General features: G+C 34.6%; 3 protein-coding genes across 6 annotated transcripts in view; 2 read left to right on the forward strand and 1 right to left on the reverse strand.

The window, feature by feature from the left end:
• The window catches only part of LOC108364355 (uncharacterized), a 7460-nt gene extending 2625 nt beyond the window's left edge, over positions 1 to 4835 (forward strand). For both annotated transcript variants that reach the window (XM_017618006.1, XM_017618005.1), the window contains 3 exons: positions 1866 to 2009; positions 2297 to 2432; positions 4618 to 4835. In XM_017618006.1, coding sequence (XP_017473495.1) covers positions 1866 to 2009; positions 2297 to 2432; positions 4618 to 4702 — 365 coding nt within the window. In that variant the 3' untranslated portion in view covers positions 4703 to 4835. The remainder of the gene's footprint in view (positions 1 to 1865; positions 2010 to 2296; positions 2433 to 4617) is intronic.
• Positions 4836 to 4838: 3 nt separating this feature from the next.
• On the reverse strand, positions 4839 to 10365 carry LOC108364352 (parkin coregulated gene protein homolog). 2 transcript variants are annotated; one of them, XM_017618002.1, is made up of 5 exons: positions 10336 to 10365; positions 9159 to 9614; positions 7995 to 8166; positions 7283 to 7432; positions 4839 to 5096 (listed from the first exon to the last, which is right to left on the reverse strand). In XM_017618002.1, exons 2-5 carry the CDS (start codon positions 9585 to 9587, stop codon positions 4936 to 4938), a joined length of 912 nt encoding a protein of 303 aa, XP_017473491.1. In that variant the 5' UTR covers positions 9588 to 9614; positions 10336 to 10365; the 3' UTR covers positions 4839 to 4935. The 2 variants fall into 2 exon arrangements, with proteins under 2 accessions (XP_017473491.1, XP_017473489.1); XM_017618000.1 differs by lacking the exon at positions 10336 to 10365 and having other exon boundaries at positions 9159 to 10107.
• A 1089-nt stretch (positions 10366 to 11454) lies between these two features.
• On the forward strand, positions 11455 to 23904 carry LOC108364347 (heterogeneous nuclear ribonucleoprotein U-like protein 2). Of its 2 annotated transcripts, none has more exons than XM_017617991.1 (10): positions 11455 to 12140; positions 12325 to 13080; positions 13917 to 14744; positions 14973 to 15466; positions 15534 to 15662; positions 17999 to 18170; positions 21684 to 22543; positions 22604 to 22784; positions 22844 to 22926; positions 22991 to 23904. In XM_017617991.1, exons 1-10 carry the CDS (start codon positions 11999 to 12001, stop codon positions 23123 to 23125), a joined length of 3780 nt encoding a protein of 1259 aa, XP_017473480.1. In that variant the 5' UTR covers positions 11455 to 11998; the 3' UTR covers positions 23126 to 23904. The 2 variants fall into 2 exon arrangements, with proteins under 2 accessions (XP_017473480.1, XP_017473481.1); XM_017617992.1 differs by having other exon boundaries at positions 22833 to 22926; positions 22991 to 23088.
• Positions 23905 to 24166: the final 262 nt, after the last annotated feature.

Consider the following 24166-nt stretch of genomic DNA (forward strand, 5'->3'; position numbering starts at 1 on the left):
TATATCCTCCATATATCCTTGTTTGCTTTCACAGGTCATGTACTCGATTATACGGACTTGGATACTTAATAAGCTGTGCTTCTAGTTGATTTCGCAAATTCTCGATGAATTTTATGTCCGCGGATTGTGGAGGTCATTTCAAATTAGCAAATTTTTTATTTTGTATCCAGTCTTTTCGAACATATGCAGTATGTTTTGGGTGATTTTTCAGCAGAAACTCTCATTTTTCGACTACATCTTGCACATTTTGTTGAAATATGAACAGATACTGTTCCTTACGCATAATGCGTACTAACGGACCCACAAAATTGTTTAAATTCAACCCCAAACTATTATTGACCGACCACTGTGATTCACAGTTTGCCTCACATGTTGCGCATAGGCTTAATTTGGGTCTTTGATCCAATACCATGCCCGGCCATCTGATTGAAAGCAATTAATTAAGTCTTGTCAGACCAAATAACCTTCAATTGGAACTTAAAAATATGTTTTTTATTGCATTCTGAAAGGCCTAACATATCCCAATAGGCAACGGTCCGGTTTTCGGGCGACACAGCAAAATGCTACCACTCTCGCACATATATTTTGGTCAAATTAGCTTTTTTCTTCTTTTATGATGCCTTTGCGCCAATTTGGCAATTCGTCGCCTCGCTGTCTACTGATTTGCATTAAAGTTTAATACCTTAAGCGCTTCTGTAATAGTGGCTGCATCGCTACTTGCTGCTAATATAATAGGTAGTAGGGATGTACCAACAAGAATATACAACAAAAGGATGAAAGTCGTCAGAACTTGGAAACATAGCGGTGGGTGAATTAAAAAGTGTTACACCATGTTACAGTTTTGCTCGTCACTGTATATATATATACAAGAATTGCTCGTTTAATGTAATAAGATAACATCGGAAATAATATTTTTGTTAGGAAATTGTTTCGGAAAATAACAAATCAATTAGCTGTTCATAAAACTTGTAACTTTGCGTACTTTCTTGCATGTTTCTCTCTAGTTTTTTCTTAGAGAATACGAAAACATAACTTTGTTTGTTGGTTTGTTTTGCATTAGGTCTAGTGCATATTCATTTTCAAAATTCTAGATTTTGGATTAGACTTAAAATTATTATTTATTTCAATAAAAGAAAAACGAAAAAATATATATAACGCACGCCCTTAAATTAATTTAAAGTCATAGTATGTATTATCACATATACAAAAATTAAGAAAATTCGACAAAGTTTCCTCAAAATTTCAAACTTTTCAATCAGAATTTTTAGAAAAAATTTTTACTTGAATTATCCTTATTATAATACGTAGGATTTTTGTCGTAATAGTTGTGAAACTTTACATGGCGTATATGTAACGCTCGTGTCTATCAGCCCTATCGCCAATTTTATGTGAATAAATTGTTCCCATAATTTAACTTGCAAAACAAAATCAAATTGGGAAAAAATGTTTTTGTTTTTCTTAAAATTTTTTAGGAATATTTTTTCATGTGAAATTCGCGATAGGGCCTTATGTTTTTTTTGCAGTAATATACGTTTTTATGATTACAAAAATTGATACAGCTGTTTTTCAAAAATACTGCATTTATACGAAAAAACAATTATTTTTTAATGAACAGAAGAAGTATAAATTTATCAGTCGTTGATACAAAACGATATAAGCTAACAGCGAACTCTGCGTGGAAACACGTTATAAAAATGCATACACATACTGACTCCTCGGTGTTATCGCCATATACGAAATACAAATCACCAAAGCCTATTTTCAAGGAAATTCTTGATACAGACAGTCAATGAATGACCTCTATTCATTTCATTTTCATATTCATTTTTCTTTACACTCATTCAATTATTTCCTATCTCTTACAGACTGCAAAAAAATGGCCGCTTTGCCGCAAGGAGCATTTGCTGCATGCAAATTGCGAGAATTACGTGATCGAGATCTATTGGTTGCACGCATGAAGAGCGGTAGTGATAAAGGTGAACCCAAAAATATGAACACCAATAAGAAATGTAAGTTGAAAGCTGTTTTTCATGCAAACAAATACGAGTATAATAGCTCATTTCCACACGTTTAACTGCAGTTAAAAACTTAGATAAGTTACAATAATTTTAACAAAATGTGATCGGCAAAGCTTAGTTCTTAATTTTTGCTTTTTTCCTTTCGTTTGCTTGTACCTCAAATGAGCGACTAACTGCTGAGAGTTTTAAATTGCAGTTAAAACTTGATGGAAATGAACTACTGTTAGATGCGGACAATGAATCTAATATACATATTTCTTTTTTTCATTCGCTTACAGTGACTGAATATACACCGGCAAAATATAATGACAAGTTGATGAATTCCATTTGGGGTTTCTACAATCGTTACTCTCCTCATAATATAAAAGGCAACGAATACGAATCTTCGAAGAAAGATTATATGATGCAACAGCAGTAAGTGTATAACGCCATTATCATGGGAAAAAAGGCCATAGGTGGCATATTTTTCAGAAATATTTGAATATATTCCATTACCTTAATTTCAAATAGGTGTACAATCGCGTTTTTAGAACTGCCCTGCGTTTTTTAACGAAAAAATAGTTGTAAATTAGTTTGCCAAAGCCTATGAGTGCTCAACTTTTTATGATTTATAATTTAGCAGTGGCTCACCAGTTTCTTATTAATAGGGCTACAAAAAAATATGCTCGAGCATGTTTTTTTTCTTATACTTAATCACAAAAAGCATAAAATTAAATTCTTATTGCAAAAATAGTGCATATTCAAAAAAAAAAAAACAAATTTAAATTATAGGGCCTCTGCCAATTGATAGAAAACTACTCTGGATGGTACATTTTTGGNAGCATAAAATTAAATTCTTATTGCAAAAATAGTGCATATTCAAAAAAAAACAAATTTAAATTATAGGGCCTCTGCCAATTGATAGAAAACTACTCTGGATGGTACATTTTTGACAACTATGAGGTGAATAAAAATTGCCGAGCCCGTAGGGCTAGCGAAAAATTTGATGGCAAGCATCACACTTACCTGACGGTTTCGACATGTTTTTTGTTATCATATTATTTCTAAGACGTCTAATAAGTGCATGGCTTTCTGTTCTGAAAGAATTGAAATCTGGAAAGACAAATATTTTCCATATAAATGCTGCGTTTGAATCCATTGGATGTTGCATCGAGATAAAATCTCCATTTTTTCCTTCAATAGTTACCTGCGTAAACAGCTTTTGAGTAGGGTTACCAGATGGACAGGCATGGATGGTAGGACAATTGAAACAAAAACAGAGGACATTTACTCCAAGTAAGATTGAAAAGGACGACGCCTGAGCAACAATATATTTTGATAAAAAAGTTTTGAATAAAAAATATGTACATATGTATACTCTTGTGGTCAGCTGATTAAGTTAAGAAAACACTGCCAAAATTTACAATAAAAAAATTCACGGTAGAAGTATTATGCAAAAAATACAAAATTCAAAAAAGGAGAACATTTCAGTCATAAAGGACGACATTTTGTTTTTCGGCAAAAAGGAGGACACGTTCTCCTAAAGGAGGACGTCTGGCAACCCTACTTTTGAGGAATTTCTAAGGACAACATTTCGAGCACTTATGCGGCGCTACCATTAAAATATTGAACTACTTCGAAACAATGTGGATTTGTGCTTATTAGTTGAATATAATTTTTTTCTACTAGAAACAACAGCATTGATTTTATCGGCACATATAGAGGCTGGTTCTGCAATTCCCTTCCGAGGTAATTTCAACCCCTAGCAATATGAATTCGAAGTGGTTTTGGCTGAAATTAACTCAGAAGTGAATTACAGAACCTGCCTGATAGAAATTGTTAAGAGAGTTGAAGAAAACGTAAACGCTGTAAATGTTTAAGGTAAAATCAGTAAAAAGTAAATGTTTAAGGTAAAATCAGTTTTTTAGCAAAAAACAGAGCTTTGTAGTAATAAAAAATATTGTAGGTCAATTTAAATCCGGTAATTCAATTCATCCGATTGAAAAATATACAGTGACTGAAATTTCTGCCCTTAAGTTCGAGCCTTTTCCATATTTAAGAATGTATTCCGCGTAACAGGCAATAATTTCTTTCTGAAAATTTATCCGAATATTTTGTTATTTATTGCAACAAAAATATTTAAGTTAAATTCTCGTTTTTATTTCTATACATATGTAAGTGAATAGGCACTGAATGCGTAATATTTTACTTTTACCGGAGTTTTTCTGCATTTTTGAACAAAATTCCATAGATTTTTACACAAGAAAAATTGAGCTATTTATTTTTTCAAAGGATATTTTTTGTTTTATTATTCCTGCATATTTCTTATTTTAACGTGCGTATTTTAAGCGCTTAAAATCGCTACTTATCAAGTAAAAGATAGTTCTGGTTCAACTAATTGATCAGGAAAAATTAAGTTAATACAGTTTTGACTACTCTGTAACCCTATAATGGGATTTATTACAGGAAGCAAAACTTATGAAACGATCGTTTTAGAAAGCGAAACAAATCTTAAATAAACTTTGGGCTAAATTATAAAGGCCGCCCTTTTTTATAAAAGCTAATTTCAAAATATTTTAATATTTTTTCTATATAAAACTTGTTTTCTCTTTTTTTTCAGCATTGCTGTTGCATCCCATGCCATTGCTGAAGATTTAGCAATGGCTCTTCGTTCCGGCAAGGAATGGGACTTACGTGAGAAATAAAGAAATTGTAGAAATATAAATTTTTATAATTACTCGAATGAGTAAAAAGCTTTTATGAATACCAATGTACATACATACAAATGGATTTATGAGGAAAAAATAAAAGAATCAAATTTTTAAATAAAAAAGAAAATCGTATCTTCGTTAATACGTTTTTTTATTGCACGAAAGTTGAAATTATCTAATGTTTTTTAATACTTTTGTAATACAAACTTATGAGTAGCAAACATAAATTAATTTAAATAACATGACTCGTACGTAGGCACCATATATTTGATGTTGATGAAAGCATCTTCGCCGCCATGCAATTCCAGTACTTGCAGTGTTTCATCGATAAGATCGCCTAAATTCATATTAGTGCGCTGGGCGTAGTCAATTTCGTCACCACAATTGACTGGAAACAGGAGAAAAATTTAATTTACGTACATTATACTTTTATAATGACTACAAATTGATATTAAAGGTTAACTTTTAAGATCCAATGCAGCAATTGTCATTCGCACTCACACAATCACACTTTTCAGCTTGATACTAAAAAGGTTTAAAAACACTGTGCATTTGTATATGTATTAATGTCTTCTGAGAAATACCATTGAATCCATAGCCGGAAGATATTAGATTGAATAGAGCTGTCTAACACCACACTATATGACTGTTTTTAATTAAATATATCTGATATCTGAATTTCGAAACAAAATGAGCTAGGGCATTACGATGTGTATGTTGTAATAATTTCAGATTTCGACTAACCTAAGGTATTCCAAAATTATTAAAAACTTAACCAGCCGATGTAGAAAATTAAAATTGATTGTACCAGTATAACTAACAAAGTTGTACCACTATCATTATACTCGTAGTAATAAAAAATATAGACGAAAAATCAAACACAGCGACCATCGAATTCAATCCATATGTGTGTAGGTATATATTTTTTTCAGCCAACTTTAAATGTTCGAGTACACATTTCATAAATTACAAAATTCAGAACGCTGATAGATTTGTATATGAAGTTGAGCGATACTCAAGTCCTTTTTTAAACTTTTTTCGAACCTGGCAACAATTTCAAACGACACAGTGGGACATATTCATGTTTTCGTACGAACCGAAAATTTGAAATTTTTGTATAGAAAATGATAAAAAAAATTTCATAATTTTCGATTCGCTCGAAAACAAGAATACGCCGCAATAAAAAAAAATTCTTTCGATAAAATACGTATATACATATATCTACTAAGTTGGATTAGAACTTCAGTCCTCCTTCTCAATCAATATTTGTAATTCCAAAAATATTGCTCTTATCTGCTGACGATGTAATGAAACGTAACTAAATATATGAATATAACGTAGCATCAAAGCCACAAAGGTCTCGATTTTAAGCTCATTTTGTACTAATTTAACAACTATTAAACTTAAAAACGTTCAGAATATTATTACATATCGTCACCCAAAATGCAAGATGACGAAACAACACCGCCACTGAAATGGGAAAAGTCCTGACCAATATTTTTTTTTTTTTATAACGCGATGTGTAAGAGTGAATTTTTAATTTTTTTATAAGTTACGACCTTTTGCATTTCAGTGACGATATATAGACGCGAATATAGTCCAACAACATCGGTTTGCCCATAGTATATTAAAAACTTTATAAGTATAATAATGATTTATTTTAAAATAACTCTTCATCAACAGAAGACTACTTATTAGTTTTTATTTTGGGGCACTTATTTGAAAGGAGTTTATCAGCTACAACTGCATTTACAGATAACAATGGTTCAGTAAGTCATCTCGCTTATCAGAGTATTTTAATTTTTAATTTGTTTATATTTCAATTTGCTTAGTTACAGCGGACGCATTTGTTTACTGCATTATTGGTACAAGGTTAGTCTCTAGACATACATATATGTTAGTATGTACGTTTGTACATATGTACATAAGTATGTACTATATACGCACCCATCTACTAATGTATGTATTTATGTAAACAGAATGCATTATCTGCAATTGCTTTACAGTTAGCCTGATGCCCTGTTGTTGTTACTACGCTAAAAATGGGCAAACTGATAGACGATGATGCGTTTGAAAGCGATTAAAAAATATTTTTTTAATCATATGTCATAGTTTTTCGTAAACAAGTCCATCGGTATTAGTTTTGATGAGTTAAAAAAAAAATAAATAAAATGTAATTGGCTTTCATGATTGAAAATTCGATGCATTAAACTAAATACATACATATCCATGCAACATCCTGCTTTTCAGCGAAATTTATCAAAAATGGTGTATGGTGAAAGTTTCCACAAAATACTTCTTTAAAATATTTGAGCCATACGCATCAACTTATTTTTTTTTGTTTTACATTTTAACTGTTTTTAGCAAACCATTATCTCAATGGCAGATTTTTTGTCTGATGTAAATTTTTTAATTAATTTACAGACGACCACTAACTAGTCGATCTAAAAAGCAAAATGGTAATGTTCTATTTTGCATAGATAACCTGATCATTTGATCTAATATGCCACACTGTTTCGTTCATAGGGACGGTCTAGTATTTTTCTTTTGGCCTTGAGCGGTTCTTTCACTCACCATTTTTCACCTTATAAGCATTAAACATTGGCAATAATTGTCGATAAAATGGCACCAAAGCCGGTCCAACCATATCCGAAGACATCACAAGCTGTTGTATTATCTTCAGGGTAGTGCACATAACCTCCAAATTGCGTGTGCTGAGTGCGTCTGTTATAAGAAAATAAGAAAAATAAATAAAAGCTTGTATTAAATAAATACTGCTATATTAAACATACTACTTATGTAATTAAACATGGACCGTTTGCTGGAAGAACGATCTAATAAAAATAATAAAAAATTCTGCAAAAATTACTATTATTTTATTTTGTGTAAATAATGCAAAATATCTGCCGACTGTGCCTCATAAGGATGGAAATTGTCTTTCTCGTAATGTTACACTTCTCCACTATGCTAAGCTTCAACTACATAGAAGCTTTCATTTTGATTCTTTGAACGAAACAACCTATTGATAAAATCAAGACTTTGTGATAGCTTTGTCCTCTGTATAAAATATAACGACTATATTTTTTTAATTACTTGTTCTAGAAGTAAAACCTGACTAATAAACGTGAACTAAATCAATTTTTGACTCATTAGGTTCTTCCAGAAACAACCGAAATGTATTATACATATTTATCAAAAGCGACTTATTTTTGGCGCTAAAAAAATATATATTTTTATCACTAATTTGTATATATGTATGTACGTAGATATTTTTCAATACACTTACTTTTTAGCGGCAATATTAATTGCGGTACCACGGGATGAATTTTATCACTACCCGCAACCAATAAATCGGAAACACCTTGACGAGCATACGTTTTGTAGGGGTGTTGAGTCTCGGAAAGGCCATCGAAGAAGAGTGGCAAGTAGAGGCTGTAGTCGAGTTTGTCAATATCCACCTACAAAAGGTAACGGTAATATACTAAGTATGTACATATATCTGTCTAAATGGTTATCGCCTATAGCCATACATAAGAATGTCACAAGATACGAACTCAAAATACTTTGTACTGAATGATTACGTTCGTGCTGCATGCCAAGCACGCCTTTGCACGCAACATGAAATGCAAGAAACGCAGAGAGAAGAATATTCAATTCAATTTCAATTACTCGCAACACTCGCGTTCGAGCGCTGTGTACCCTTTTCAACTGCGAAAAGAATTAAATTGTATTTTTTTTTGCATCCAATGTATGTGTGTATTTTTTTGTATATCATACGCCCATATGAGCAATAAATCTGCAGCAAATTATAATATTATTTTCTTACTTTTTTTTTCCTGCAAATATGACAACAATTTCGTTCTAAATTATTATTATTATTTATTTATTTCATGTCTGCCTATATGCATGTGTTATAATAAATTATGCATCAATCAAAAAGGAGGCAGTCATGGTGACGTGGCGTATTTTGAATGCAACGGAAATTGAATTCAAAATAAAATGGCTATTATAAAAATGCCTGGAATTTTGATGCCAAATACGTGCAAACATATCTTTAGTAAAAGAGGGTATAAATAGAACAAATTTTCTTCTAACAGGGGCCACCTTTTGACAGGCACCACTTTTGTTACTTAAAAGCAAGTAATTTAAAAACAATATTTTTAAAGACAAGCTTTCATTAGTGGTTAATAAAACAAAACGAGTCCGCACCACCTAACGGCTGCAGTTATTTCTTTCCATTTAAAATATGAAACAAATCGGACCATAAATACGGGTACTGTACGGTATGTACATTAGGGTGGTCCTTAAATTTAGAAAGCAAATTTTTATATCTGATTTTCTAAGCTTCAACCCCTACGTCGATGCTACTATAGTCGATAATAGTTTTAGCAAATTTTACTCGAATTTACAAATCAATTTAACTTATTTGCCAACACTTTTTTAAACTCACCGTCCAACCAATTTTATCTCCTCCACACAAATATTCCATTTTGATGGGCAGATCCCCACGATCAAAATACATGCGAAATGTTGTTGTAGGACGTCTGTGGCCACCATTTCCATTAACACTGTGCCCCCGTAGATCTAGTTCTAGTGTAGAAATCGCTTTCTTTTTACTACACTTAACATTTGTATTTACTTTGCCGCGTGCGCTAGCCGGTGCCGGCGGTCCTTCTATCGGACCATGCATAACGACGGTATTTTTTTGTAACGACTGCACTGAAAATGGTGGCACATGACGCGCTCGTTGTATAGAAAAATTTACGAGAAGGTGTGTCGTTGGTGGATTTGCAGATTTGGAACGTTGCTTAGATGGTTTGTTGAAAGCGTAACATTCATGTGATTTTGATGTACTATGGGCACGCGCCGTATGAGCCATACTTTTTAAAGCACTTATGTATGTTCACTGAAATTAATTATTAAAAAAAAAACTATTTGTTTTAATAATTCAACGAACGGGTGGGTGCTTGTACTTGCGCTCCCTTGAAGAGTAAACAATAAACTAAATCTAAGGAATTTTCTAGCGTGAAGTCTATTGTTGTGGCAAGATAGTATGTGTTGGAATGAGTGTAACGAGTGGGTAGGTGGCAATCAAAACAAAACGTTGCTAGGTTCAAATTAAAGGAGGGTAACAACAACAATTATGAATTGCTGGCTTGGAAAGGTGTGCGTTTTTGTCACTTATTTGCATATAAGTATAACTACTTCTACGTACACACATGTATGTTTGCATGTTCATGCTATATATTAGTTTATTTTGAAATTAACTGAAGACGGGTAAATGGTAGAAAAACCGCGTTACAGTAAGAAAAGTGTTTATTGAAGAATAAATCTCTTACGGAGCTGTATTACAGTTTATTAAAAAAAAAGCACGGAATGCTATGAAAATGCCCACAAAATGCATACAGTTTCAATAAAGAAAATTGATATAAATTTTTTTTTGTATAGATTTTAGTGTGCTAAATTTTGAACTTATTTGTGCTTTTTGTTGTGAATTTACTCTAATTTACTCTATTAAAAAGTCTTGCTTAAGTTTATAAAAAAAAAATCAAATCGAATTTCTGCATATTTGCCTATGGAAAGCTAGCTTTCGGAAATAGCTATTTCCGTTTTATAACGAAATATACCAGTGCTGCCGTTTCCTAATTTCGAGCGAAGTGAAATCACACACGCTTTACCACGGCACCTCAATTACGTTGCTCGCTCTCTCATTCGCAATTCACACTCCAATTACCCTTCGAATTACGTAATTCGCCATACAAAATTATGAGAGCGAATTACCTCATTTGTAACCATACATATTTCGAACAAAACGGCGCCGTCTCTAATTTTTATAGGAAATTTATCGAAACTAGTTCACAAATCAAAACTTGCTTTTTTCTTCGTACGAAAAATAAAGTTTATCAATCTGTATATACCTAAATGAATACGGAAACTTATAAATTTTTAGGGAGAACCTATATTTTGCATCAATTTTGTAGCGAAGAAAAACAAAAACAAAACACAGAGCCAGAGAACTGTCAAATCGAATGAAAAATGTGCCCGTGGGACTTGGGTGGAAAAGTGAAGTAATTGACCACTTTCAACCATAATTAGGTGTGTGGGTGTAGGGTTTGTATTTGTGTTACTGTCGTTTATTGTACTGTGTTAATTTCAACTTTGTAATTTAAAAATTTTTATATTTAAGTGATTTTGTAGTTCAAACATCAAAGAGAAAATTAGCTTACTTCAAATATTTTTGTTGCTGATTTCTTGCTTGCAGTACGTAATAGCTCCTGGCAGGATCGCCAATTGTAGTTAACAATATATAAATTTATTTAAAAAAAGGTTTAATTTAAAATTCCAAATGAAATTATGTTGTTTACAGCTCAAGAAAAATATTTGAAGTAAGCTAATTTTCTCTTTGATGTTTGAACTACAAAATCACTTAAATATAAAAATTTTTAAATTACAAAGTTGAAATTAACACAGTACAATAAACGACAGTAACACAAATACAAACCCTACAGTGGGGTTTATCGATTAGGTTATTTAAGGCTTCCAAAGTGAAGTGAAAAACTTTAAGTGACAGCGGCAGCACTGAAATGTACCCACCTTTTTTTAATATCTCCGAAATATGGCCAGTGAAATTAAAGCAACAAATACACTAGGCGGCCATTTTTAATACGGCAGCTCTGCCAGGCCTGTAGCATCTGCTTTTGCAACTCACCGCCATTTTTTCGGAACCGCGCCGCTCGCTCCTTATTCCGAATTACTCGTTCACTCGCCCAACGACAACGTACTGAATTCCATCGAAAAAAGTGGTCCGCGTGAAAAACGTGAAAGTCGTGGTAAAACTTACACAAATTGGGCTAAAAATATTAAAAAAACGTAGTGCAACTGCTATATTTATTATTTTCAATGAAACATTATTGAAAATTTTGGGAATAGTGCGAGAAGTGTGCATTGAAAAATTGTGCGGTGTGACTGGTGGTGATTTTTTCGCTGCTGAAGCCCTTTCTACCACTAGCTATTGGCGATCAACGAGTAGAAAGGTAATCGTTGCAGCAGCAGTAGAGGAGCGAGAGAAGCTGGCATTCGCGCCGTTTCTCGTTTTGTGCGAGTACGACCGCATTTATGTTCCATTTTAATTTTGACTCATTTTACATTATTTTAATCGTGTAACACACTTTCGTGAACATTGGAGAGTTAACTTTGGAACAATTAACACGTTTTGTTTAAATAAATTTATTAAGTTTAACTTAAAAGTAAACTTGTAAAAGTGTGCAAGTCTTCGGTACAACTACCAGCATGGATGCCGCCAAATTGGATAAAATGAAGGTGGTAGACCTTCGTAAAGAGCTGGAGACGCGTGGTCTTGATACTAAAGGCGTTAAAGCTGTGTTGATCGAACGTTTGCGGGCATTCATAGAAGGTGGAAGTGATGGTTCAGGTAAGCGTTGGTGTAAGAAATCTTTGTTAAAAAAAAAAAAAACATGATTTTATATAATTTTTAGCCGAATATCGGTTTGGAAAATTTCATTTCTCTAATTTTAAGTATATGTAAATATATTTTCAATGAAAGTATTATACGTAATTGGTGCAACACTTTATGCATTTTCATTTAACTTTCTCAGGCGGCGCTCCAGGCACACCTGGGACGCCGGGTCGGCGAAGTAGACGAACCCGTTCAATGACTCGTTCACCATCGCCTTCCCCCGTAAAGGCTGCAGCAGCAGAACCTACTCTTGAAACTCTAGCTGAAGAGGATGGAAACGCAGCCACAGAAGAGGATGCACATAATGAAGAAAATGTTCAGCGGGGTGTTAATGAAGTGCCAGCAGTTGAAAGCGAAAACGAAGAACACGAGACAGAAGAAAAAGAAGAAGAAAAGGAGCACAATGAAGCCCAGTCTGGTAAAAAAATAGAAGAAAATGGTGATAATGAACAAGAAGAAGATCATGAAGAGGATGACGGACACGTAGAAAAGCAGGACTCTGAGGTAGGAGGAAATGAGGGAAAGAAAATGGATATCGATGATAGAGACGAAGAAGCTGAAAGGGATGCATCGGCAGCAAAGGATTTAAAAGAAGCAGGCGACAGTAAAGCCGAGGCGAGCAGAAGGAAGCGCTCCCATTCGCGTTCACATTCCAAAGAACGTCACGGCCGTTCTAACTCTCATTCACGTTCTCGGTCAAAATCGCGTTCACGCTCCAGATCAAGGTCGCGGTCGCGGTCACGCTCCCGTTCTCGTTCCCGTTCAAAATCACGATCTCGCACACCAAAACGCCGCAGTGGCGCCGGTAGCCATGGTACACCATCGAAAGCTGAAGAAGCCACAAATCCTGAAGATGAACCAACAATTGAAGACAAACAATTTGGTTTAAGTTGGTGTAAGTTGTGCATCTTGTATGTTTACACTGGCGGCACCAATTATAGAAACGCCATATTTTGAACTGCATAGGCTGCATTTCTTTTGTTTTTAATGTTTCTATAAATCTCAAACTCATAAAATACCCTGCATATAAATGCGCAATATACGTTGTACAATATATACTATATAAAAATCAACAAATTTTCGAAATTCAAACTGATTCAGAATTTTCACAAAAGTTTTAGGTAATGCTTTGGCTTGATGCATTTCTGAACAGTGCAATATTTTTTTGTTTTTAATTTATGTTCAATAATTTGCTTTAACTTCAATAGTTATCATTCATATGCTGGATTTCCACTAGGCATTAAATGGCAAAAATGACAAATGACAAAGTCGGGCATTAAAAAATTATCGTGTCATTATGTGAAAAAATAATCATTGAGTTCATTTCCACATGGCATTTTTTTAAATGGCATAAAATGTTTGTCATTTCAATGCCAAGTGGAAATTCGGCAATATTCGTTTATTTTTACAAGAAAAAAAAAACGAATGTCATCAAATGGAACTATTTTCTTCTTTGTATCATGGTAATAAGAGTAAAGTCGATGGAAAAAAAATTATTAAAAATTACACAATTGTTTAGCTAAAATTAAATATAATAAATAAAAATTCTGAATTTTTTATTAAAATATAAAATAAATAAAAGGATATAAAAAATTAAAGAAAATAAATATAAATAAAATCAGGCTTTTCTATTATTTCTGCCAGCAGTGTATGTTCATAGTATACATTTTCAATATATTTATCTGGTTTTTTTCGTATATTTATTATTTAATCACGTTTTTATATTTGCAGTTGATTCCGATTTACATTTACGTATTGATCCTGTCACATTCACGTCAGCAAAACCCATGTCTCACGAAGTGTATTCATTGATTTGGTCTGGTGCTCGCACCAACTATGGCGTGCGTGAAGGCAAAGTGTGTTTTGAAGTACGTTTGGCCGAGGAAACTCAATTGGGACGAACTCATCAGTTCCGTGATGAACCACATGTGCGTGGTTTTCGTGTCGGATTCTCTTTACCAAACACCACTTTATTGCTTGGCGAAGCAGAAAATTCATTTGCCTATTGCGAGTCTGGTCGGAAAGCTACTAACTCAGAATTCTCTGAATTTTCCAAACCATATCAACTGGATGATGTAATTGGTTGTTACTTGGATTTGGATAGTACCCCATGTACAATTAAGTACACGTTGAATGGTGAGGATCTTGGAGTGGCTTTTGAATTTGACAAAGATATTTTGGGCGAAAGCGATGCGCTATTTCCCCATATTGTAACTAAGGGCTATGAGTACCATGTGAATTTCGCTGACAATGAGAATTTGCTCGCCAATGTGGAGAGACCAAAGCGTATGAGGCGTAAACCGAAAAAAGAAAAACCAGTTGAAGCAGAAAAAGAGAAAGAAAAGGAAGAGGAAAAGGAAAAGGAGGCGGATGGTAAAGCTAAAGAAGAAGGGGAAACCGCTAAGGCGGAAGGTGAACCACCTGAGAAGACTGGGGAAGAGAAAGAAGATTCCAATGAAAAGAATGCTGAAAATGAAGATGTTGAAATGAAGGAAACGGAGGTAGAAAAAGAAAAAGAATTGGCGATGGCCGAGGAAAAGGACATAGAAAAAGATGAAGGTAAGCTATAATTAAAAGCAACTCATATTTAAGAACCAAGTAAGTGTTTCCAACCCTTACACGATGTTTTTGTCGATGACTTTTGTATACCTTTTTTGTGTTATTAATGCATATAAGGTATATTCAATGTATTTGAATTTGCAGGAATAGAAATCGTATAATAATCTAGGCATGCATTAAATACGCATTATTAGCTTCTTAAATACGTTAATGTAATCTTTATTTTAGAACCCAAACCTACCGAGTCCACTGAAGAACAACCCGAAACTAAATCTGCTGATGATGCCGAAAAGGTTGAAGAAAATCGTGACACCGCGGCAGCAGCAGATGAAGAAAAGCCACCGAAAGAAGCTGAAAATGAAAAGGAAAGTAAGAAAAAAGATGATGAAGAAGACGACGGACCTTCGCCAAACAAACGCAAACGTCTCGATTCTGTAAAACAGAAACGACGTGAGTCCTCCGAGGATGAATATGAGGAAGTCATTCCAGAACCACGCGATCCCGTGTCATTATTGCCCGACTATGAGCTTATCGCTTTGATACCAGAAGAAAAATATGTACCTGGTCCACAGCGACCGAGCAGTAGAAAGGAATGCGAAGTCATTCTTTTGGTTGGCCTTCCCGGAGCAGGCAAAACACATTGGGCATTACAACATATTAAAGATAATCAGGAGAAACGTTATCATGTTATAGGTGCAGATGCATTAATTGCTAAGATGACTGTAAGTGAAATAATGTGTAATTACCTAAATTAAGTTAAATAATTTTTCGTGGCATTCCTCTTTTCAGATTGATGGTGCACCGCGTAAACCCTTACATAAGGGACGCTGGGAGCGTGTTTACGAGTTGTGCTTGAATAGCTTGTCTCCCCTTGAGGAGATTGCAACCAAGCGACGTCGCAATTTCATACTTGATCAGGTAATTCGGTACTATTCTGCTGTGATTAGCTTGAGGATTTAAAAAAAATACAGGATTTTGACAGAGGATAAGGCATACAGTGTCCCAAAGTAGGGAAAGTAGGTTCAAAGGCTTAAAGGTGAAATGCCAAACGTTTGTGTTATTAGGCAAACAAAAATTGTTGGTTAAGCTTTAAGCCATTTGATACAAAATATTTTGAATTTTTAAATTTTATTGAGTTTGAAGTTAACTCTTTTTAGTATTTTAATGATCAGAGAGGAAAGTGTGTATGTGCATGCGTATGCAGGTCATGCGGGCTAAACTATAAATTAAAGATACCTTGAGTCTTGTAATGCTTCAAGGAAGTACCTATTTGGATATAAGCACGTATGCCAAATGTCTGAAAACGGAATACTACTTCAGCTTGCTGACCTGCTGTACACCACAATAACGAATGGTTTTAAAGAGGAGCTACTATTTTGGCGTTAGAGTGGTACGTATGTATGTATTTCTTATTGTTAAGCAAGTTGACCACTTATAGAAGAATATTGGACGCCGAGGTTTGAATGTCTATATTATTTTGTGAAAAACTGGGGGAAACACGACATCGAACAGACTGAAGAAATCTTAAAAATGGGACTCCGCTCGATGTTATTATGTTGAATGGAAATTAATATCGAAACCTTAGGGCATGATGTAAACAAATTAAGTAAACCAAGCAAACCAACCCGTGGCAATGCATACATATGTATATCTTTTACTCTGATTCCCTGATCTCGAATTAATAAGGAGTTAACTTCAAATGTATAATTGCGGCAACTCGAAAGCTGTGGCTGTCCAGTGAAACTTTCGAGCTTTTCGGGGCATGCTTAAACTTTCTATTTTCATTATTATTTTTCGGCAACGGAAATGAGAATTTTGCAAAGCTGAAATTTGAACCTATTTTTTAATAGTCACTGTGTGCTTTAAAGCAGTTAAGTAAAAAACGAAGAAAATTAAAGTTGCAGAGAGTGTTTGTTGAGCCATTTAAGTTTTTACAAAGGATTTATCCACTATTTCAAAGTATTNTGTTGAGCCATTTAAGTTTTTACAAAGGATTTATCCACTATTTCAAAGTAGGCCTTTCTAGCATTATTTTTTTAATTTATTACACTAATTTCCTAATTTCATAATATGTTTGACATACAATAAATATTAGCCTTTTTCGTTCTAAGTTACACAAATTCCTTTGACCCATGAGTATATCACTGCGCTCGTATAGCGCCTTATACACTTTTCAAATTTTAAACGTATTTGTATAGTATTATTTTTTTTCTTATTCAATTTAATTTCGGATTTAAAAAAAAGTCGCAAAAATAAATCGCAACTGCCTTTACCATTAATTGTGTTGAGGCGGCAACATGTTGAGCCAAGGTGAGTCTTAGAAAATTTAAGTTGCTCCTACCACAATAGTTATGCACATGCATACATACACACATGTACTCATATGTACATAAGTGTGCCAGCCAAGTGAGTATAAGTTGGGTTTTGTATACCAGCGTTATAAACAGCAATATTAACGGCAGCAGCGGGAGCAAATTCAAAGTACAACGAAGCAAATGTAATTATCTGTCACCACTGTTAACATAGGAGGAGGATCGTGCGGCAAGTATGCCTGTAAGTACATAGACGCCAGCAAAATGTTGGCATTTTACTATCGGTGGCGTGCAACTGGCTTTAAGTCGTATTGCCATTACCAACTTTGCAAGTATCTTTTGTTGTCTAAGCAGGCCATTACATTCATATGTACTACATCCGAAACGTATGCCATACATTATTTTATGTATTCGACCCAGAGCTTAAAAAACAAAAACATTTTAAATAGCATAATACGGTTATTTGCTGCACATACATATATTTTGGTGGAGTTAAAAAATACAAGGTATGTTTTAGTACTAAGTTATCCTATCACTATCGGTTTGGGTTTTTATTCACATACTTAAACAAAAAGGGAGATAAAGCAAATGGTTGCCGTTAAATTTGAATTCTAACAAAGATGTGTGAGGAAAAGTATACAGTTAAATCAGAGATGTTAAGGCAATGTTTAATGTTTAAAACCCAATGAAAGTATGCAATTATGTTAGAGATAAAATGCGCCAATCAACACTCGCAACAACTCGAGCAACAAATATGTGAAATATTTGTGACTACTACCTACTACTATGTATTACTACTACTACTGCTTCAAGTGCAAGCAAAAAATTAAAAAAAAAAACCAAAAATGATAAATCAAAACCTCAATTTCTACAAAACAACAACTACTACCTACAACAACTTGTCATCAACATCCTCATCCACGTGTGATCATGATTTTGTAGACAAATGCATATGCATCCGCACAACGGCGCAAAATGAAAGGTTTCGGCGACTTCAAACGCATTGCAGTTGTTTGTATACCAAGTGAAGATGAATTGAAACGGCGCAACACTGAGAAAACTGAAAAGGGCAATGCTAATACAATAAGAGAATCAACATTAAATAATTTACGAGGTAATTATCACAAACAAAACCAAACAAAAATTAAAAACGTAAGCACGTAAAAATCTAAAACCTATGAAAATTTTATATTAGCTGCGTTAAGATATGTAAAGTTGCATAAGAAAAATGCGAAAAGTGTTTGTCTCTTATTTTACAAGAGTTAGGTTTTCAAATAAGACTTTCTTTCATTTTTTGTTTATTAATTCATCATATTTGATTTATGTACTATATACTTACAGTTATATACATACATGGAGTTGCACATTTTTGTGCGCACATCTACTTTTGACTGTTACTACTGTCAATGCAGGTGTTAGCGTATTTAGAAAAGTTTTAAATTTGATTGTATTTATTTTATTTTCTTTACTGTATAAGCATAGCTTTTATTTTAATTTGCAGGTTTCAAATATAATTTGATAATATTTTTTTTTTATTTTATGAAATACTATCTATATTTTGCGTACATACATGTAAATGTGTAATTTCTTTTCAGTGTTGGTAAAAATGTCTTAAAACATACATATATATTAACATATATTTCTACTGCTTTTGTTGTAAAAAACGAAAACTTTTCTCCATAACTTCAAAATATTCTGCAGCAACAGTATTGAATTTACCAAAATTTGTCCTAATGAAGACGTATCTTCTTCGTGTATCCACTTGACTTCGAATAGCTCCTACTAATTTTTCTTAGCCGTTAATACTTATGTATTTGGCTGAATAGAAAATTATACAGAAATAGATTGGTCAACAATTGCTCATCGTATGTACTTCTTAACATATTCTCACTTATAGTAAGGCTGCTTTAAAGTCCCTCAGAGCCCCTAAATTCGGTTTCGTTCCATAACCTCTTTAATTAATTATTAAAATTATTAAAAAAAAAATCAAAAATCTGTTCCTCCTTTTTCTAAATGTGCATTTCAAATTTTTCACGACTACCCTTTTAGATAACTTGGTTTCCCACAAGAAAGTTTTGCAGTATTTTCTCATTGCTCGGCACTCGGAGAAGTTAACCAAGATTTTTACAATGTATTCGTCGTTTTTACATGCGATTTTCGAAGGATCTTCTTGTACCTGCATCCGTTATTTTATAGTTATCGGTCATCTTATTAATGTGTGANTACATGCGATTTTCGAAGGATCTTCTTGTACCTGCATCCGTTATTTTATATCGGTCATCTTATTAATGTGTGAATTTCAAAAAGTCAGAAAGGTACTTTTGTATTTTCTGTGAAAAAAAAACAAAACAGGTTTAAACTTTTTCTCTAATAAAGCTAAATTAAAGTATAAAAGCGTAATACATTTTTCGAACCTAATGGTCGTCAAACCCCAGAAGCTAGCTAGACAAGACAAGAAGCTATTTGAATCCATTTAGAGTGGTATCTCGTCCAGCGTTCAGAACAGGCAATAAATACCCTTCGAACCTAACCCAAGAGTTCTATGATAGACTCTTCCGCAGGCAAATTAACTTTACGCCGATAGGAATTTTTTATTGAAACGTAAAGCGAAATACTGAAATATCTCATAATATATAGAGCAATGTAATGCTGGATAAAACTGTCAGCAACACTTGCATCATGATAACGCTTTGCTTCAAATAGGATCATTCTGGAAGTGCCTATACACTGGTAACTGACAGTGTTGGATGACAATCAATTGGACATAGGTGAAAAAGCGCTCAGAGAAAATCAACGAAGTGATGAAGAGTTACAGCAAAGTCTATTGCCAAGCGGAAGTTAAGATCAGATCACTACATATGAAATTATGGAAAAATTTTTCTCTCTGAGTAATTTCCACCCAATTTTTTTGCTTTTTAAGTTAAAAGGTTAGGTTCATGTATTCTCCAGTAAATATTCAGTAACTTGCCTGCAATTTGATTTCCGAGAATTCGCTCTCAAAGAGAAAAATATTCAAAACACTGCGAACGCAATCTGTAAGTTTTATTATCAGTTAATTAATTGCGTATTTTCCGACGAAATTTCACTTGAATAGGTACACATATTTTTCTCAAGATCCAAGCTTATATATGGACTTGTGGGCGTCATTTTGAAGAATGATTAATTTCTAAGAAAAGTGGTGAATATGAAGAAAACTCCTTGATTACTTTGGTTTTTATTCAAAATTTTATCAAACCACTCGAAAATTATGCTTATTATTTTGATTCACTTGAAAGGCCCAAGGATGCGTAGCCTCCTTATATGTTTGGTAAAGTTATTAAAATTGCAATTCAAATTTTTTTAAGAATTTAAAAAATAATTGGAACTATAGCACTTTCAACTGCAAAAGATGCATAAATTGACGGGCTTCACGAATCCAGGAAATGTTGGAAATAAAACTGAAGGATATGCGAATGTTTTTGACAGCTGAAACCGGCTCACAGCTTCGCATGAAAACGCATGAAATGGAGCCAGAACACAAAAACTAGTTATTGTCGAGATAGTGGACCAAAATGAATGAAAAACGTTGGTGTTGTTACACTACAGGGAAACTACGTATTACTCTATACACTTGTGTTCACAAAATCTCAGAAAAGGCCATCAATTTTACTATACAGCGTTAAGAATCATGACTGGAATTTTGTACGACTCGCATGCCTGAAAGGACAACTACAAATGGTGGGTGGCGAAAAGTTTAATTTTGAAGGCTACAACGGATTTAATAATAATTGTCACGATTTTTGAAAGGTCGAACGTTGTTTGTTGCCCCTCCATGAGCAAGAAGAGAGTATGGTGGTCTGAACTGCGTTTTCGTAGCCCAGAGCAGTTGAGATAATACACGTTTCAAGTTTCATAAATTACGAATAATTCATGCAAAAAAGTATTAAGGATGTTCTTTCCACATTTTCGCATATTTTCGCACTTCAATCTAGTCCCTTATGTCCAAAAAAAATAATCATAATTTTCGTGTAGTTTGATAAAACTGGGAATAAAATCCAAAGTAATGGAGATGTTTTCTCCATTTTCGACATTTTTCTTTAAAATTGATCATTCTACAATATGAAATCAAAAAGAAACTAGTCCTATGCCGAAAAATTCAGATATACGCTCAGATCAGATGAGCCTAAAATAGGCTTATTTTGTCAATTTCAACTATATTAGTGTGATTTGCTTTCATTGGTTTTTCTTACTGACAAATTGTTGCAAGTTTACATTTTTCTAGTAAAAATTTGCAACTTTCCCTCCAAGCGAACTTTGCTTTCTCAATTTCCTCTACTTTGCAAGTTTGTTGGATACACGAACTCCAAATAATTGTTACAAATTTTATATTCGTTTCATGAGTCGTATGAATAAAACACAAATCACACACTTCCACAAATTGCCAATTTGAATCACTAAATTCGATTCGCAATCTGGGCATTTAACTCAATTATTTATACTTTTTGTGTTATTCTTTCGATCAAGTGTTTCGCGCACTATATTTTCTCCAATTTTCTTGCTGTAGCAAAAATAAAAAAATACAAAAACGCACCTTTTGGTCATTTAAGTCACACTCAATCATTTCTATCCCTTGAAAATTTGCTTACAGCCAGCTTTACGCTACCCTCTACTGATCTGGATTGGTTCGATGAAGTGATCTACACTGATCTAAGCGGCGATGAGGCAAAGGACGAGGTGAAGCGTTACAACGAGAAAGGCAAGAAGGCATTGGACGAAAGCCAGCCGAACAAGCGCAATCGACGCGATAACTATCATCGTGATGATCGCCGGCATCGTGATGGTGGAGGTGGCGGCGGCGCACGACGCGATTTCAATCGTTGGAATGATCGCCGCGGTGGAGGTGGTGGCGGTAATCGCTGGGGCGGCGGCGGTGGTGGTGGCGGCTACCGTCCTGGTTGGCGTGACGATCGTGGTTATGGCGGTGGCGGCGGCGGCGGTGGTGGTCGTGGCTATGACAATCGTAACAACCGCTATAGTAATGGCCCACAAAGTTGGGTCCAAAATAATCGTGGCGGTAATCGCTATGATGATCGCTATAATCGTTCAGGCGGCGGTGGGGGTCGTTATGACTCGGGTGGTGGCGGTGGCGGGCGCTACAACTCGTATGGTGGTAGTGGTGGCGGAGGCGGCGGCGGCGGCAGTCGTGACTATCGTGACCGCGATCACCGTGAACGCAATGCAGGCGGAGGAGGAGGCGGCGGCGGCGGTCGACGCGATAATTATCGTTCCGGTGGTGATAACCAGCGGGATTTTCGGCCTGGCCACCGCGACAATCGTACAGAAGATAGTCGCGGTGGCTATGAACGCTCGGGTGCGGCTGGAGGCGCGGCAGCAAAGTACGGCAATAATGCGAATAACGCCGTCAGTAGCAGCAGCGCCCATGGTGGCGCCTATCACGGACACCACCAGTACAGTAGTAGCAAGTCAGCGGGGACAGGAGGCAGTAAGGTAGATTAATTTGTATTTTAATATTTTCGACGAAAACATTATGAACTTTTTTTTTGTTAGGGCTCATCGCAAAGTGGCGGTAAATGGAGTTCCTATGGTCAGCCACAGTCACAACACCCCCAGCAGCAGCAACATCAAATGGCCAGCGGAGGCAATTGGCAGCAACACGCGCCACAACATCAACAATACCAGCAACAGTCCGCCGTGCAGCAACAGTACTGGGGATATGGGGATACGCAAGGTGCGTAAAAATTATTAAAAAAAAATTAATATTAGTTATTCCAAATAGATTCATCGCAGGCTACGGCAATGCTCAACAACAGCAGCAGCAGTGGGCTAATGCCGATCCCAACCAGCAGCAAGAGTGGCTAGCTTGGTGGCAGGTAATAACAGATGTGCTACTTAAATGCAACCATTACAAACAAACAAACTATTGATATTTTTCAGCAAAATCAGCAACAGCCACAAGCGGCAGCCGGTGCGGCTGGTACCAGTGATGCGAACCAATACTGGTCGCAATACTCTTACCAGACACCCCTCGCGGGCAATGGAAATGGTGGTGACGCTGCAGTGAAAAAGTGAACAACCTTTCAACTTACGCAGTGACATAGTACAATTTTAATATACCGCAAGAAAAATCAGAAACAAATAAATAACACATTTTAATAACGTACACACATGTCAACCCGTTATACGTACAATCACATTACTCACAACTACATGCAGATATAGTACGTGACCCTAGCTCACACATCAAAGAAATAAGTTTCTTTGTTCGCAACCCTAAACCAGCCAAGAAAAATTCATCATTCTAATTCATTTAATAATAAAAAAATTTCATATGTAAGTGTGTCCCTCCGGCTAACTACTTACAACAAAACCACTGTTTAATGCACCACTAACTACCCGTCATTTTTTGTAAAATTAAACTTAAAATTAGTGTATAAAAAGTATGATTAACATCAAATTCTTTAAGTTGCTTTCTTTTATATAATTACTGATTTTAAAATGTTAATCCTATTTTTTTTTCTTTTTTGACTTAAATGTTCTTGGTTAATTTTGTCGTTAGTTAAACATATTTTTAGCTGTTCCATTTTTTTTTTTAATCTTATACCCTGAACGTTCTCTCCGTGTAATTCTTCAAGAATATAGAAATTTATGAAAATTGAGTAACGTTCTTTATCTTTGCCTTTTATCGATTTTTGATGAACATACTATTGTATTAATTATATTATATTTAAAAGAATCATCTACTTATTTCAATTGAAATGTTGCAAACAAAAATCCATATACATACAAATTATTAAACAATTAGTTGAAGCAATAGTACACTGGAAGAAAGTAAATATTGCGTAAATCAAGGAACAATGGAAAATTCAATAAATACAATAATTGCTAAGTACATGCCGTAAGTGGTAAAAAAAAAAACAATAAAAGGCTGTTTTTTCTTAATTTGTGGGGGAACGTTGGGTATTGATAAATTTATGTATAGATTTGGAATGAGTTCTATTGCTGTAATTGCCAAATTATATATAAATTCGCCAAATAGTTTTTGGGAATGATGCTGGAGTGACATTCTTTGGTATACAACTACATAGGTCGTTCCGGTTACGTATACGAGAC

Source organism: Rhagoletis zephyria, unplaced genomic scaffold, assembly GCF_001687245.7.
Source record: "Rhagoletis zephyria isolate East Lansing unplaced genomic scaffold, Rhagoletis_zephyria_1.1 Rzeph_scaffold_01541, whole genome shotgun sequence".
Classification (NCBI taxonomy): Eukaryota; Metazoa; Arthropoda; class Insecta; order Diptera; family Tephritidae; genus Rhagoletis; species Rhagoletis zephyria.

Excerpts from the sequence above, each read along its gene's own strand:
- LOC108364352 (XM_017618002.1), bottom strand. The coding sequence starts at position 9,587 with ATGGCTCATACGGCGCGTGCCCATAGTACATCAAAATCACATGAATGT. Across the intron at positions 8,167-9,158 it reads GAGATAAAATTGGTTGGACG|GTGGATATTGACAAACTCGA; the intron begins GTGAGTTTAAAA and ends TACCTTTTGTAG. Across the intron at positions 7,433-7,994 it reads ATTAATATTGCCGCTAAAAA|ACGCACTCAGCACACGCAAT; the intron begins GTAAGTGTATTG and ends TTCTTATAACAG.
- LOC108364347 (XM_017617991.1), top strand. The coding sequence starts at position 11,999 with ATGGATGCCGCCAAATTGGATAAAATGAAGGTGGTAGACCTTCGTAAA. Across the intron at positions 15,663-17,998 it reads GCAATTTCATACTTGATCAG|ACAAATGCATATGCATCCGC; the intron begins GTAATTCGGTAC and ends ATGATTTTGTAG. Across the intron at positions 22,785-22,843 it reads GGGATATGGGGATACGCAAG|GCTACGGCAATGCTCAACAA; the intron begins GTGCGTAAAAAT and ends GATTCATCGCAG.